Genomic DNA, 15,932 nt, shown 5'->3' with positions numbered 1-15,932 from the left:
AAACCCCATCTGCAGCATTTCTGCATTCTGCCTTTGAGAACTGCACCATTTCTGTCTGAGAATTGCACCATTTCTGCATTCTGCCTTTGAGAACTGCACCATTTCTGTCTGAGAATTGCACCATTTCTGCATTCCGTCTTTGAGAACTGCACCATTTCTGCATTCTGCCTTTGAGAACTGCACCATTTCTGTCTGAGAATTGCACCATTTCTGCATTCTGTCTTTGAGAACTGCATCATTTCTGCATTCTGCCTTTCGGAGCTGCACCATTTCTGCCTTTGAGAACTGCACCAATTCTGCTCATCCTCGAGAAGAAGTTGCTTTCCTGGTTTTTTTTGTTTTTTTTTAACGTGGACACCTGCAGGAGCCACACAACAACATGATTTCCTTCAGCAGTGAAGCAGCTGGCAGCTGGGTCACTCGAACACAACGTGACTCCAGGAGAACACACTTCTGTCCCCCGGGTTTGCGGTGAGTACCTCGGGGTGTCAGGAGAAGGATGAAACACGAAAGCCATTTATTGACACGAGCATTTTTTGCTTCCAAAGGATCTGTTTGAAGGTGATGACAAACAGTTTAACCCCCCCTTCCTCCTCGAGGCTCAAGTGCTCATCATGCTGATTCCCGAGAGACGGAGCCGCCAGGGCTTCAGGCACATCCTCACGGGAGAACAGCGCAGCGACAAAGGCAGGGAAAAAAGCTCCAAACCCGGAGTGCTGAGAACACAGAGAGAGAACCCCGCGTGTTCCATCTCCTTCAGGTGACAGGAGTGACACGCAGCTTCGAGAAGTCCTGGCGACGCTCCTTCATCTCCACGCAGGCGGCGTTAAGGCGTCCCCGCACGGAGAGGAGCGGGCGTCCCGCGTTCCTCCTCCGCCCGAGCCTCTGCACTCACCGTTATCGCCACACAACAGAGGGGACGCGGTAGATGAATCAATACTATCTCCAGGAGCATTATTTATGGCATGTAACTCACACAGACAGACATCAGAATCCCACTCCATCGGCGCTGGCGCGAGGGGAATTCAGACACCGCTTCAGTTCCTCAAGAATTAAACGCATTTCCAAAGGGGCTCGCACAATGGTGCTGCTGAGAGCCTGGAGATAGTCATCCTTAACAAGAGATGTAATTTAAAGATTGCAGACTGCTCACGGTATCAAGCAGGCTGCTCTTACTTGCACCAGGGGGGATCTGGCAGCAAAATATCCACTGTCCATCCATGCCCAGCCCCTGCCTGGGGAACAGGGACAGCCCCAGCCCCACGGATCCACCCTGCAGACACGTCCTGCCCCCAGGGCTCTGCAGATATCCTCCCTGGAGACTCACTCAGCACAGACTCTGCACCTGAGGGGCCTGAAGGCTTCTCCACAGCAGCTCTTCACGTGAAAGCAGCTGAGAACCAGGGCTCCAGAACCGCCAGGATATGCCAGGGTAAATAAACATTGTCGTTTGGAGGAGCAGAGGATGGCAAGGAGGGCTCTGCGCAGTGAAATCCCTGCGTTGGCACCTGACAAAGCCCTGCAGGATGCAGTGACAGCTCCGCGGTGACAGCATGCCCCGGAGCCAGCCCCAGCCACCAGATCTCACCAGAGACAACAGCTTTTACCTCACCTCCATCCATCAATCCCCAGGAATTCCCTGGGGAAAGCAGATAGATGAGCTTTCAAATTTCTTCTGCTCACCACACAAAGCATCGATAACGCTGCAGCCCAAACCCCTGACACTCCTGCGGATGGGATCTGTGTCCATGGGAGCTGAGCTGCTCCCTGCACACAAACCAACCCCTGACACTCCTGTGGATGGGGTCTGTGTCCATGGGAGCTGAGCTGCTCCCTGCACACAAACCAACCCCTGACACTCCTGTGGGGCAGGATCTGGGCAGGATCTGTGTCCATGGGAGCTGAGCTGCTCCCTGCACACAAACCAACCCCTGACACTCCTGTGGGGCAGGATCTGTGTCCATGGGAGCTGAGCTGCTCCCTGCACACAAACCAACCCCTGACACTCCTGTGGGGCAGGATCTGTGTCCATGGGAGCTGAGCTGCTCCCTGCACACAAACCAACCCCTGACACTCCTGTGGGGCAGGATCTGTGTCCATGGGAGCTGAGCTGCTCCCTGCACACAAACCAACCCCTGACACTCCTGTGGGGCAGGATCTGTGTCCACGGGAGCTGAGCTGCTCCCTGCACACAAACCAACCCCTGACACTCCTGCGGATGGGATCTGTGTCCATGGGAGCTGAGCTGCTCCCTGCACACAAACCAACCCCTGACACTCCTGTGGGGCAGGATCTGTGTCCATGGGAGCTGAGCTGCTCCCTGCACACAAACCAACCCCTGACACTCCTGTGGATGGGATATGTGTCCATTGGAGCTGAGCTGCTCCCTGCACACAAACCAACCCCTGACACTCCTGTGGGGCAGGATCTGTGTCCATGGGAGCTGAGCTGCTCCCTGCACACAAACCAACCCCTGACACTCCTGTGGATGGGATCTGTGTCCATGGGAGCTGAGCTGCTCCCTGCACACAAACCAACCCCTGACACTCCTGTGGGGCAGGATCTGTGTCCATGGGAGCTGAGCTGCTCCCTGCACACAAACCAACCCCTGACACTCCTGTGGGGCAGGATCTGTGTCCATGGGAGCTGAGCTGCTCCCTGCACACAAACCAACCCCTGACACTCCTGCGGATGGGATCTGTGTCCATGGGAGCTGAGCTGCTCCCTGCACACAAACCAACCCCTGACACTCCTGTGGATGGGATCTGTGTCCATGGGAGCTGAGCTGCTCCCTGCACACAAACCAACCCCTGACACTCCTGCGGATGGGAGTTCTCCTCAATTTTCAATCAAAGTAAAACCTCCCATGGAGCGATTTCCTCTGATCACAGCCCAAGGCAGTTATCCAGGAGAACACATTTCAGCTCCTGCTGGGAGAGCTGAAGGGGTTGGGGGAAGGCTGGGGTGGCCATCAGGTGACACCTTCTGTGTCACAGAGGCACATTCTGCCCAACGCTTCCCTGGGTGTTCCAGTCATGGAATCATGGAATGGTTTGGGTTGTAGATCATCCAGTGCCACCCCTGCCCTGGCAGGGACACCTCCCACTGTCCCAGGCTGTCCCCAGTGTCCAACCTGGCCTTGGGCACTGCCAGGGATCCAGGGGCAGCCACAGCTGCTCTGGGCACCCTGTGCCAGGGCTCACCACCCTCCCAGGGAAAAATCCCTTCCTAAATTGTTCCATCCTCCATCTAAAACAAACAAACAAACAAAGCCCCTCCAGCCGCCCTTCACTCAAATAAAACCACTCCTGTGCCCCACATTGCCGCAGCAGGAGGAGGGGAACATGAATTACCTGTGCATTTACGGTCTGTGTCCTCCTTCTTGGAGCCAGTGATGGTCAGCTTGCAGTTGAAGTTCTCCTCCCAGTACTCGGCAAACCACACGTTCCTCCTGTTGTTCTCCAGGGTGCGGGAGGTGAAATAGGTGTCAAAGCCTGCAGGAGAGGGCACAGCTGGGTCCTGGCTGTCCTGCCCTGGGGAGCTGCAGCCTGGCACAAGCCCTGCCCTCGTGCCTCCCTCAGCACCCAGCACAGGGCTCTGTCCACATGAGGCCAGCGCGGGAAGAGAGAAAAGCCGTGTGCTCTCATCAGCTGCATCCTGCAGGAAAACCACTCCAGCTACCGGGCACAAAACTGGGCAAGACAAATGTCAAACAGATCAGCGTGAAAGAAGGTATAAGGAGAAAGCACGGGTTGGAGATGTGCCAATAAGGAGTGGAAATAAATGACGTGGTGCAGCGGGCACTGGGCTGAGCTCAGGGCACTAACTTTGCTATTGGCACCTCCATCTCACCAGGCTGCTCCCAGCACCTCTGTGCACAAACACAGACTGGAGCCACCAACCCAAGTCCCCTCTGGAAGCCCCAGGCAGCACCCCTCTCCCAGAGCACCCACATCCCGGTACTGTCCTGAGCAGAGATAAACCCGTGTGTGTCCCTGTGCTCTCACACAAAGCCTTCTGTCACCCCTGGTGTCTGTTTTCCCTGCCTGCCTGGCAGCAGCTGTGCCCACCCAGCAGCTCAGCACGAACAGGGCTCCGGGGGCACTGCCAGGAGCTGCTGCCACCCCAAAGCCTGCCGATGGCCGAGGCTGCCCCAAGCCAGCTGTGCCTTCCCAAACCTGCTGTCCCCCTGGGCTTGGGGGCTGTGCCAGTCCCACAGAGCTGTGCCCACACCCAGAGCCCCTGTTCCTCAGGGAACCTTCCACAGCTGCAAGCCCAGCCCACCCCCAGGTACAAAGAGTTTCTTCTTTTACTGAGAAAGTCGTGGAGGAGCTCAACCAACCCGGATCCCAGACCTGGATGAAGCAGGCCGGTGGTGAAGAGGACCTGAGAGCGCTGGCTGTGCCAGAGGAGCCCAGGGTGAATTATCTGCCATCCCAGGAGGGCAAACCCACCCAAATGGGAATCTCAGAGGGTGCTTTCCCCCTCCTGGGCGCTCCAGCTGCTCTGGCACTGCAGAGGAGGTGCAGGGATGAGCTGTCCCAGCCCAAAGCACGGCTGCTGTTGCAGGCAGAAAGGGCTGCAGACACACATTCCACGGAAAGGGGAGCCCTCCTGGCACTGCAGCCAAGGACTGCCCTCCTGCAGCGGGAGGGTAAAGCGACACGGGCTGGCACAGCACAGGATGGAGCAGAGGCCAAGGAAAACCATCTGGCATGGTGAAATCAGCAGTCCTTGCACCGGGGATAAAAACAGCACAAGCCCAGCTGTTTCCACGCTGGGGAGGAGGCTGGGAACGGGGTCAATCCTCTCCCTGTGTACCAGTGACCCAGCTCTAACCTGGCTCTCCCAGGGCTGAGCCTGCTGCTCACACACATCCCAAGCTCCCAAGGCACAACCCAAATGCAGCCAGAAGCACCAGCACTGAGGCGTCCCAGGAAAGGGCTGAAAGCTAATTTTACCTGCAAATGATGCAGTTTACTGAAATCAGGAGTGGGTCCCTCCTACAGCAGAGGGTGCCAAGCCCGGAGGCCCAGCCCCAGCCTGAGGGGCTGCAAGCAACCCATGGAAAAATGCAAGGAAAGCACCGGAGAGGGCTGGCAGAGACCCTCAGTGCTGGACTGCAGTTTTACTGAGAGCCTGGGTGCGCTCTGGGAGCTCCACACGACTCTCCAGCCCTCCACGTGGGGACTGCAGCTTGAAATGGAACCTTCCCACAATAAAAGGGATCAGACTGCGGGAAATGAGAGATCCTGGGCTGGCAGAGACCCCCACCTCCCCCTGCTCTGCTTATCCTGGGGCAGGGACTTCACCTGGGCTTCCCACAGGTGGAGTAAATAATTGGTTAAAACTCCCGGGACACTTGTAGCAGCTAATTAATAACAGATTAGTGATTTAGGAACATTTCTGTGCAGCCCCTAGGAGGGCCAGCACTACTTCCCTGCCCAAACCATTCTGTGATTCTGAGATTCCCATTTATAGGGTTAAATTTCCTACGGAGAATGTTCTCGTGGATGGGTCAGGAGAATATTCAGGAAGCAGTCAGGTTTTAGGGACACACAACCTGCACTTTTTCCTGCAAACCCGTGCATGTTGGTTTTCCTCCTGATTAAAAGAGCATTTCAGAGGGGGTATCCACTCCTAAGCCCTACGGTATCCATCTGGCTGGGAAGGAGCAGCAATAAACCCTCCCCACGTGCCCGACCCACTGACCCCCGGGGAACGTGCTCTGCCACTTCAGAAGGTAAAATCAATGGGTCCTGATCAAACTGGAATAGAATTCCCTATGAACGGCTCTAAACCTTCACAGATTTAATAACAAATAATACCATTCCCATTGACCGCTTCAATGACCCCCCCGCGTTTGCAGGCAGGAATATGGATCCCTGCTAACAAGGGAACGTTTGTTACCATTCCCGTCGATCGACCGGGCGAGTGACAGCGGGACAAAGCCCCGGCCACTCCCGGGGGTCAGCCCCTTCCACCAGCCCTCCTGTGGCAGATCCCACACAGCCAAGGCGCTGGAGAGCCCCTGCCAGGGGCACCAGCCCGGGCACTGCCCTCCTCCCCAGCCTGGGAACCAGAATCCCGGCACGGGAGGGATGGAAGGAGCTGAAATCCCACCCAGTGCCCCCCAGCCATGGCAGGGACACTGCCAGGATTGTTCCTGCAGCTGCCAGTGGAGCTCTCAGACGCTGCCCTGCTCTTGGGCACTCTTTTGGAACAAACCCGAGTCAGGAACGCTCGGGGTGAGCCAGGCAAATGCCCTCTGCTCTAACAGCAGAGCTGAGCCTGTGCCTGTGCCTCACCTTCCTGACCCACAGGCACGGAGACAGCTCACACACGGTGCTGAGCTCCAGAGGGCTGGGCTCACAGGCTCTGGGAATCAGATGAGCCAACAAAAACCGCCGGATGCTTAACTGCAAAAGCAGGAATAATCACTTCTCACCCTGCTCGTGACCAAGCACTGCGCTGGTGCGACAAGATTTAGCGATTCCCCAATGTTCTCCATATTTCATACTTTAGCAAATTACTTTTTCAGCAAATACCTCTAAGAGATATAAATAGTTCTTTTATGAGATTTTCCAAATTACAATGAATCTCTTATTACTTCAAATCACAGCGATTTGATTAAATCATTATTCTTACGCATAGAAATATGATACTACCTAAAGAGTTCATTTATTTTCCACCACGGGATAAATATCAGTGTACATGAGACAGAGGAAGACAAAGGGGGAACATTTTGGGGGGAGTGGGGGAAAGGGACAGCACCCCAAAGCCTGTGGAGGAGCTGGGGAAGCCCAGGCGAGGGACAGCTACAGCAGCACCTGGGATGTTCAGATGAGCATTCTCTCCACTGCCAGCCAGAAATAAACCCTGCTGGCCTGGGGCTGTGTTTGCCCCGCTCCAAAAACCCCAAACGATTGCCAACATTCACTGTGCCTCTCTGCCTTCACGCGCTGCAACCCTTCCCTTCCGTGTGTCGCAAGGGACACGGGGGCTCAGGGGTTATTTAATAAGGAAAATCATTAAGCCTAATTAAAGCACAAAATTATCGACCCACCGCATTTCCCGTGTGCCTTGAGTGCTCTCATGTCAGCCCAGGTGAGAGCAAATCCAGCATATTGACCCCGTTTCACTGGAGCGGGGATTTGATCAGTTTATGATATTTTTGTTCCGCTGTTTAGTCCCAAGGATGTCCACACTACTGACAGCCAGTTATTTACCCACACAGTAAATCATCACCTGCCGTAATTACTGATGCCAAATGAGGGGAAAAAGCAGCTACTCCAACACTTTTCCAATTTTCCTAGCATTTAACCCAAAGCAGTTTCATTTACCAGCATTAAATCTGGGATAAAAGCATTACAGAATTCAACAAAATGAAAATGCAAGGGGCTGCTCTGCCCAGCCTGGCCGCAGCACTCCCTGCACCGAGTCCTTTAGAGTTAAAATATTTTAATAGAGAATTAAATAAAATGAAACTGCAAGGGGCTGCTCTGCCCAGCCCAGCTGCAGCACTCCCTGCACCGAGTCCTTTAGAGTTAAAATATTTTAATAGAGAATTAAATAAAATGAAAATGCAAGGGGCTGCTCTGCCCAGCCCGGCTGCAGCACTCCCTGCACTGAGTCCTTCAGAGTTAAAATATTGTAATAAAGAATTAAATAAAATGAAAATGCAAGGGGCTGCTCTGCTCTGCCCAGCCCGGCTGCAGCACTCCCTGCACTGAGTCCTTCAGAGTTAAAATATTGTAATAAAGAATTCAATAAAATGAAAATGCAAGGGGCTGCTCTGCCCAGCCCAGCTGCAGCACTCCCTGCACCGAGTCCTTCCCAGCCCGAGTAGATGCTCTCCCTGTGCCTGTGCCCGGCTGCAGTGCTCCCGTGCCAGCAGCAGCACCTGCAGTGTGCCAGCTCTGTGCAGCCTGGCATGGGGGTGCCCTGGGCACAGCCAGCCCCACTGCTGGGACACCGCAGCTCTGCCCAGGCTGCTCCAGGTGCTGCCCTGTGCCGGGCACAGAGCTCACCCAGAGCCCTGCAGGCACTGCCAACCCCGCTGCACGTTCCCCTCCTGACAGATGTGCCCAGGGAAAGGGGAAAGACCCTAAATCCCACCCAGTGCCACCCCTGCCATGGCAGGGACACCTCCCACTGCCCCAGGCTGTCCCCAGTGTCCAGCCTGGCCTTGGGCACTGCCAGGGATCCAGGGGCAGCCACAGCTGCTCTGGGCACCCTGTGCCAGGGACTGCCCGCCCTGACAGGGAACAATCCCTACACAACATCTAATTTAACCTCTCCTCCTCCCTCACAGGCCATTCCCCCTGGTCCAATCCCCCCTGGCTCCTGGGAAAATGATGAGGAAACTTTTAAATGGCTCTCAAGTTGCGAGATAATTTGTATTCCCCTCTCTTCATGCCAACACATTAACCAAATACATTATTTCCATAATGAGGAGATGAACATCTGTGTGGCTTCCCAAAATTTCAAGTGGTAATACTCGAGACAAGTATTCCCTCTTTGGGACTGACACATCAGCATTTCAAATAACTGCCAGAACTAAAAATATCATTTGAATTCCGAGGAGGTCAAAGACAGTTCAGGTGTGGTTTAGATTTCAGGTTCTTTAGATAAAGCAAACCAATTTGATTCCTGGGAATGAAGTCGCTGCGGCATTGTACTGAATCATTTGTACTCGGCCCCCTGTAAATGAGGTGCTCAATGCAAACTTTGCCAGGAATGGGGAAGACAAATGCCTGAAGCAGGGCTGTGCTACTGAAAAGTGCTGTGAGAGAGCTGCAGAGCTCCGGGTGAGCCCCATGGCAGCAGAGCAGCCCCAGCTATCCTGACTTTGGTACAAGGAACCTGCCCAAAGCCACCGGAGAAAACATCTCATCCCAGCAGCCCTGCAACGTCCCTCTCTGGAAATTCGTGCTACGGGGAGCAGTAATTAAACAGAGAAATGAAAACCCGGGGCTTGGAAATGGAGATGAGAAGGATTTCTTCTCCACGTTCAGGACGCGATCCCCGCAGGTCCCTCCCTTCGGGATATCCCGTGATTTCACAGGGCTGCCCTGCACAGGCCAGCGCCCAAAGGAGGGAAACCTGACAGGGAAAAGGCAGTGCAAGGCTGGGGGATCCCCGGGGAGGTGCCACCGTGGGGACAGCCCCTGCTCACACCCACAGCAGCGTGCTCATCGCCAGGGCGCCCGCACACACCGGCTCGAATTAGGCTCACCAATAGTCACAGGCGCCGACTCCCCCCTGAGCAGCCCTGTCACAGGCACAGCCCTTCTCCTGCAGCACAGCCCAGTCCCGGCCCCAGGGCAGCACCGGGGCACAGGCAGAGCTGGAGCCCCGCGGGGGGAAGGAGGAGAGCTCAGGGGCTGAGAGGAGAAGTCAGGCAGGGTGGGGACAGCGAGCAAACCAAGCACTGATGGTCCAAGCTACACCTCTCGTGCCTTTTCCCTCGGGACTGGGGTCCCCTCTGGCTCTTGGTGCTCCTGGGCTCTGCTCCAGCCCCCAAAGAGCAAAGCCCTGGAGCCACGTCTTTCCATCCCAGTTCCTCTCCAGAGCACATGGCTCACGCCCCAGGGACACAGAAAGAGCTGGAGAACAACAGAGAGCTGGGAGAGACCGTGCACCAGGTTGGAAACAAACAGAAAATATGAAAGGGAAGTATTTTAGGAGCATTGCTGTGCGATATCCGCCGGCCTCCTGCTCCCCCAGGGAGGGGCAGGAAGGGCTGTGGGCAGCACATCATTCCCAGGGAACATTCCAGGGAAAAATGAACCCTGAGCTCCTTCCCTTTGCCACACGGGGGCTGTGGGGGTAAAGCACTTCAGAGCCCCTAAAGAGGAGAGAATTTCATTCTCAGTTTTGCTTAAGTCACCACTCTTTCATTGTTTTTTCCTGAGTTCACGCTGCCCGAACAAAAAAGGAGCAAACCAGCTCTTGCTGGAAATGAAAACAAAGCAGGATTCACCATCTCTCTGGAAGACAAACAACTGAACATCCCAAGGACAGTTCTGTTGGTTTGCAGCGCTTGCAGTTTTAATTTTTTAAAATATATAGGCTCATCCCTGTGCTGGATTTGAGCTATCCCTCAACCTCCTTGCCCAGAGCTTCACAAACTCCAGCCTCAGCCCCATCCACAGCCTCTGGAACCGAATCATTAATCTGAAATCTATTTGAATCCCACTGCTCAGCTGCATCAATTCCGAACTCAGACAGTAAAGACTGTTTTCCTCCCCATCAGCAGAGCTTTTGCCAGACTTTCTAAATAATTAAGATCAAATCTCAGTATTATCCTCTGTATTTCTCCTCCAGGCGCTCCCCTCCTTGGGTCCGTCTCCCTGGGAGCTGGTGTTCCTGCAGGCAGAGCACACACACCTGAGAAAGGGGAGGAAGAGTCCTCCAAAGAAAAACATCAGAGGAAACCCAGAGCTGTGGAGGCTCAGCAGTAACCCTGGCTGTAACAACCGCTCCCAGCCTGATGAACACTGCACAGGAAAAGGTGTGGGAACGAGAGAGGGGGAGAGGTGAGGAGATCCTTGTCCCTCACAGCTGAGGTGAAGAGGAGAACAGTTTCCGGGACTCAGGATGAGGTTTGGGAATCTCCTCTGGTGCCAGGAGAGCCCAGCACAGCTCTGCTTTGGGAGAGCTCAGAGCACCAAGGACCAGGCGCAACATCCTGCAGCCACAGCTGCTCTGTGAGCAAACAAACAAACAAATAATTACAATCTCCTCTTCTCCCCTGAAAGCCTCTCCAAGCCTTTCAAGTTCCCTGTACCTGGCTGGGCTGGCACTGGAGCGTGCTCCCAACGTGCCAAGGAGTGATTCCTCTTTCATGTGCACTTCTGTCTGCTGCAATTATGCAAATAAAATGCAACTTTATCCTTTCAGCATAATTACATCAAACACAATCAGGCTATATTAAGACTGACTTAAGATGAATGAATTTGGTTCATCTAATGATTTCCTAAATCCCCCCCGTGGGACTGTGGCACAGAAAATTCTGTCCCAAGAGTGACACCGAGTACCAAGACAAGTAACTGTGGATCTGGGGCCCGATCCTACAAAACGCCAAACACTTTAGGGCCCCTCTGGAGTCACAGGCTGCTGGGATGGTCCCAGTGTCGGAAAAGCAGGAGCAACAGCTGGTACCTGTGCCCAGAGGAGTAAAACCACGACACACCTGCACTTCACACCTGTATTTGGCACTGGACTCACAGCTGGGGCTGAAGCGTAACATGGAAAATGCTTTTATTTTCTCTGTAGAACGAGTGTTTTGGTTTCTGACTCGCGTGACCCACGGCTCTGCAGACAGACCCTGCTAATCCAGCAGTGCCCTGCAGCCCTGAACTCGCAGGCACTCCCCCTTCAGAGCAGCTGGATTCCCTGGCTGAGCAGCCCAACACAGTTCCCTTCGCTGTGACAAGAGGCAGCGTCAACATTCGGGTGCAGGCACACGAGATGCACCGCCCTCTCTGCTGCCAGCAAGGTTCCTCAGGAATCTTCTTCAACGTATCCCAAATATTTAAGGCAGATGAAAGGAAAGGGGAAAAAAGAAGGGACGCTTTTCAGGAGCAGAATAAGGGCAAACCCCTCATTCATGAACGTAACCCAGAGTTGCCAGCAAATGCAGAGGGAATTGAGCTGCGGCCCTGCCCTGGAGCCTGGGAGCCCCAGGACGCTGCAAGGAAAGGGGCTGGGCTGGGATCTGCTCAGGGCTCTGAGCTCCAGCCTGCTCCTGCCCTTGGTTTCCTTCAGTTTTTGCAGGAAAAAAAATCAAGGTGCTTTATTTCTTTTATCCTATGCCCTCATCAAAAGCGATGCCTCGCTGAATTTTAGGAAGCAGGTGTTCATTTCTGGACGGCGAAAGAATGGCATCGAAATGTCTAATCCCATTCTCTGCGTCCCGCAGCCAAATGAGATGAGAACAACCTGGAGGGGAGCAGAACCCGCTCCAGCAGCCTGGGCAAGGGCAGGGAGCCAGCGCAGCCTGGGGGCTCCTCCACACCCACTCGGTGCGCGAGAAACGGGAGCCCTGGCAGGGCAGGTGGGAGCTGCAGGCTGCTCCAGCAGCAGCGGGGTGAGCTCTGCTCCCTCGCCCAGCCCTGCAGGCCCCACGGCAGCAGCAGATGGCACAGCCAGATGGCATCCCGGGGCTGGCAAGGGCAGCAGCCAGCCCCAGCCTTGGGACGGCCAGGAGCCCTCCTCTGCCCCTCGCCAGGCACAGCTCCCAGTCGTGCCCAGAAAGGCACACGGACCCCACAGTGCTCCCGAGGGACGCCCCACGCACGGAGATCTGTGGGGAAAAGGCAATTCAGGCACCACGGGAACCCCCAGCCCGCGAGTGCAGAAGGCACCCAGCCGAGCTCAGGCAGCTCTCCAACAGCCCCTCAACAGGGAGACACTGGCAGGCTCAATAAAACCTCTTTGTTTTTTGCAGCTACACCAAATCCGCCGATGTTCACAGCTCCAGCTGAACTGACTTTCTACACCTGAGCTCTCCCACTCTGCCACCCCCACTCACGGAGTCCAAAAGCCCCTCGTGCTTCCATCGGGGGTTTAGCGTGGAACCTGAAAGGGAAATATTTTAAAACAAACAAACGTGGAAAGTTTTTGTTTCTGTGTACCGTTGACAGAATTTTCGTTTCTGTGTCAGAAACCCTCGGGGATGAATACAGACTGTGTGAAAAGCTTATTAAAATATCCTGGTTTACTGAAACAAACCACTTCATTGTCTGTCAACTTCCTGTATTTACGGAGAAATAACATCCAAGAGTGCCTCCGGGGGTTAAAAATGTAAAAGAATGAAGCAGATGATCTACCTGAGAGGAATAACTGATGAGCAGGGAGTGCAGGCACAGGAAAAAAAGCAAATATTTGGTTTTTCTGGGAGTGAAGACACCAGAACCCATTTTAATGTGGGCAGCGTGTTCGAGGACTGGGCCAGCAGAGGAGCTGGGTTTCTCTGCTCAGTGTCTCCCCTGGAAACAACTTTTCCTCCACATTTCTGAGAACACAGACTCTGACCAACCCCTCTGGTGCCCAGAGGAAGCCAGGTGGATGCTAAAGCATCTTCACCCACAACAGCAGTAACAAATTGAGGCGAGATCAGACAACAAACACTTCAGAGCACAAAGGAAAGTTGAGAAACAAAGCGATTAAGCAGAACGAGTTTCACAAGCACCTGTACAAGTGGGGATACTTCCGAGGCACACAAGCAATGTGGATAAATACAGTGCTTGAGACGAAATAAAAGTTAAGCTGAGTTTAAGTGGGAACCACTGATTGAAAAATGAAGTTTTAGTCCTTCAGTAGAAAACTCCTCTGCTTCAGAGGGGAGACCCGAACTGCCCGAGGTTCTCCCTCCCCTGCGTGCACAGAGAGCTTCAGACCAGCTGGGTTTTCCTTTCCAGGGACAAAGCCCTGTCACACCCTCCCAAGCTCCGAAACCAGGGGGCTGCTGGCAGCTCCTCAGCTGGGAGGCAGCCTGGAGGTTCCACACGAGGAACAGGGACATCCAGGGAGAAACCAGGGGACAGAGATGTGTTCCAAGCACTGGACACCGTCTGTGCCCACAGGTCCATCCCCTCGGGGGCACGGGCAGGAGCAGCAGGAGGGGCAGGACAGGCTCTTACCCTCGATGGTGGCTCTCTTGGGCAGGATGGTGATGGCTCCCTCGGCCACGTCCTCCTGCTGCAGCAGCGGGCTCACCTTGGAGCCCCAGGTGTCGGAGCCCACCCACAGGAAGTGTCCCACCTGATCCGCCCTCTTGGCGGCCGCCAGGATCTGCCTGTGGAGAGGAACGGCCGAGTTGGCAAGGAGGGTTCACGGCAGCGGGGGCTGCACGGGCTCACTGCGCTCTCCCCGCCCGGCGGGGGCTGTCACGGACAGGAGGGCACAGAGCTCGGGGGCGCGGGACACCGGGCCCCACCAGGGCTCTGCGCAGCCTGCGCCAGGGAAGGATGGAACTGGCGGATCTTCAAAGGTCCTTCCCAGCCCAACCCAGCCCGTGATCCATGCAGCACCTGTGGGGCTCCTTCAGTTCACCCTGTATCCCATGGCTGAGTCACTGATTCCACTAAAGCTCAGTTTTACCACTGACTTTACTGATTTTTTTTTTTTTTTCCTAAATTCTTTCTGTCTCCTTTTGTGGGACCAGGCCTCTCAGGAACCGATGATTCCATCACAATTTTAAGCTAATTTCATAATTCTGGGCCCAGAAAGTGCCAGTGGGCAATGAAATACAAAACATTCTTTGTGTTATTTTATGAGCCCATTCCGTGAGGTTTAACCTCGAGCATCCAAGCCGCTCCATCACTATGAACTGTCGTTTGCCATAAAATAGACTCCGGATTAATGAATCACACAAAGTAGAATTTTGCCTGCGGGGGGAGAGCGTGTTCTTAACTCCCCTGAGAGGAAAGGTCAGCTCTGCCACCCAGCACGAGTGACCCACCCAGACCCTGTCCCCACTCCTGCCCCCGCAGCACAGCCTGGGCTCCCCACGAGCAGGGCAGCAGCAGCCCCGTGCTCCCCCCTGCTGCTTCCCCCCGTTGCCAGCTCCACGTGGCGCCAGCGCAGGCAGAGCTCTGCTGGCTGTCCCTGCCCCTTACTTGATGTCCTCGTCGTTGGCGAAGATGACGATGGCCCTGGCGTTGGGCGTCTCCAGCAGCTGCCGGATGATCCTGTCGAAGTCGATGCTCTTGTCCCGGCGGTCCTGGGGGATCTTCAGGGACTGGGCGATGCAGAGCCCGCCTGTGCCAGGGAACAGAGCACAAAGGGACCTTCAGAGGAGGGCAGGGACACGCCAGGGGACAGCACAGCAGAGGCACAGGGGAACGCACGGCCCAAAGGGGAGCCGGCGAGGGGAGGGACTCTGCCGTGGAGCAGTGCCCTTCCAGGCACTCCATGGCCAGCTCCGGAGGGATCCACGCAATTCCTGCTCTGACACCACAGCCTGCGCCGCTGGGAGGGTCAGGGATTGCACACACTGTGCCCAGCCCGCTGCAGAAGAGCAAAATAACAAAGAAATGGGCGGTGGAAGGATGAAAAGGAGAGGAACTGAAACAGGAATCAACTGCAACCTGAACACGCTCAAGCTGATGAATAACCCCCCCAAAAAACAGTCTGAGGGGCAGAAGGTACTGACAGTGTATTGGGAGGTTTATCTCAATGGAGGGCTGAGATTCTTCTTGATTTTGAAACTTGAGGGCTACTGGGGGAAAATGCTTCTACTGGAGTGACTTACCTGGAACAGGAACAGCCAAAAACACACTGTGCAAGAAAAATCTCTACTCATTCACGTGCCCACCACCAAACAGGATGGAGAGACACAGCCAGTGAAGCCCCGAGATAAAGTCTGTGAATGAGACTTCTCACAAAAACCCAGAGAACACAGCAAAGAGCATCAGCACAGGCACAGCTCCCTACAGCCGGAACAAAAAACACCCACTTTCAGCACTGTTACCGTGTTACAGGTGTCTGGTTTGTTCTAGAAAATATAAAATTAAAAAAAAAAAAAAAAAAAAAAAAATCTGGTTGGTGCCGGCCGATGAAAACACAACATTTGCCTTAATTATTTTGTTTCTCAGTAGTAAACACTTTCATCTTCTACGGCATCTTTGATACCAACCTGCTCAGCACAGCGCACAGGGCGTTAATTAATAACGTATCAGAGCTCTTAATAAAAACCAGCAGTGGGGGTGAGTTAATTAAAAGGCGGCAGGACAAGGGAGGGATTCACAGAGAGGCTTTCAAAGTCCTGGTAGTTGAAGCACTGGAGAAGGGTTTGGAGGGTGAAGAACCTGGAGGAGGAGGCTCAAGCCCCGGAGCATCTCTCCTCATCCCAGGGCAGAGCAAACCTGGAGTGAACCAGGGGACAGCCGGGAAAACCACACACAGTTATTGGAACTGTCAGG

At 54.5% G+C, this 15,932-nt stretch overlaps 1 protein-coding gene across 5 annotated transcripts in view; it reads right to left on the bottom strand.

The window, feature by feature from the left end:
* Window positions 1-15,932, bottom strand: part of GRM7 (glutamate metabotropic receptor 7) — a 183,271-nt gene that overhangs the window by 65,052 nt on the left and 102,287 nt on the right. For all 5 annotated transcript variants that reach the window (XM_040076398.2, XM_040076397.2, XM_058422244.1 and 2 more), the window contains exons 3-5: window positions 14,628-14,769; window positions 13,650-13,804; window positions 3,354-3,494 (exon numbers count right to left, since the gene is read on the bottom strand). In XM_040076398.2, the coding sequence (XP_039932332.1) occupies window positions 3,354-3,494; window positions 13,650-13,804; window positions 14,628-14,769 (438 nt within the window). The remainder of the gene's footprint in view (window positions 1-3,353; window positions 3,495-13,649; window positions 13,805-14,627; window positions 14,770-15,932) is intronic.

Source organism: Hirundo rustica, chromosome 12, assembly GCF_015227805.2.
Source record: "Hirundo rustica isolate bHirRus1 chromosome 12, bHirRus1.pri.v3, whole genome shotgun sequence".
NCBI classification, from domain to species: Eukaryota; Metazoa; Chordata; class Aves; order Passeriformes; family Hirundinidae; genus Hirundo; species Hirundo rustica.
Note: the sequence above shows the minus strand (reverse complement) of the source record. Positions and strands in the feature narration are given on the sequence as shown.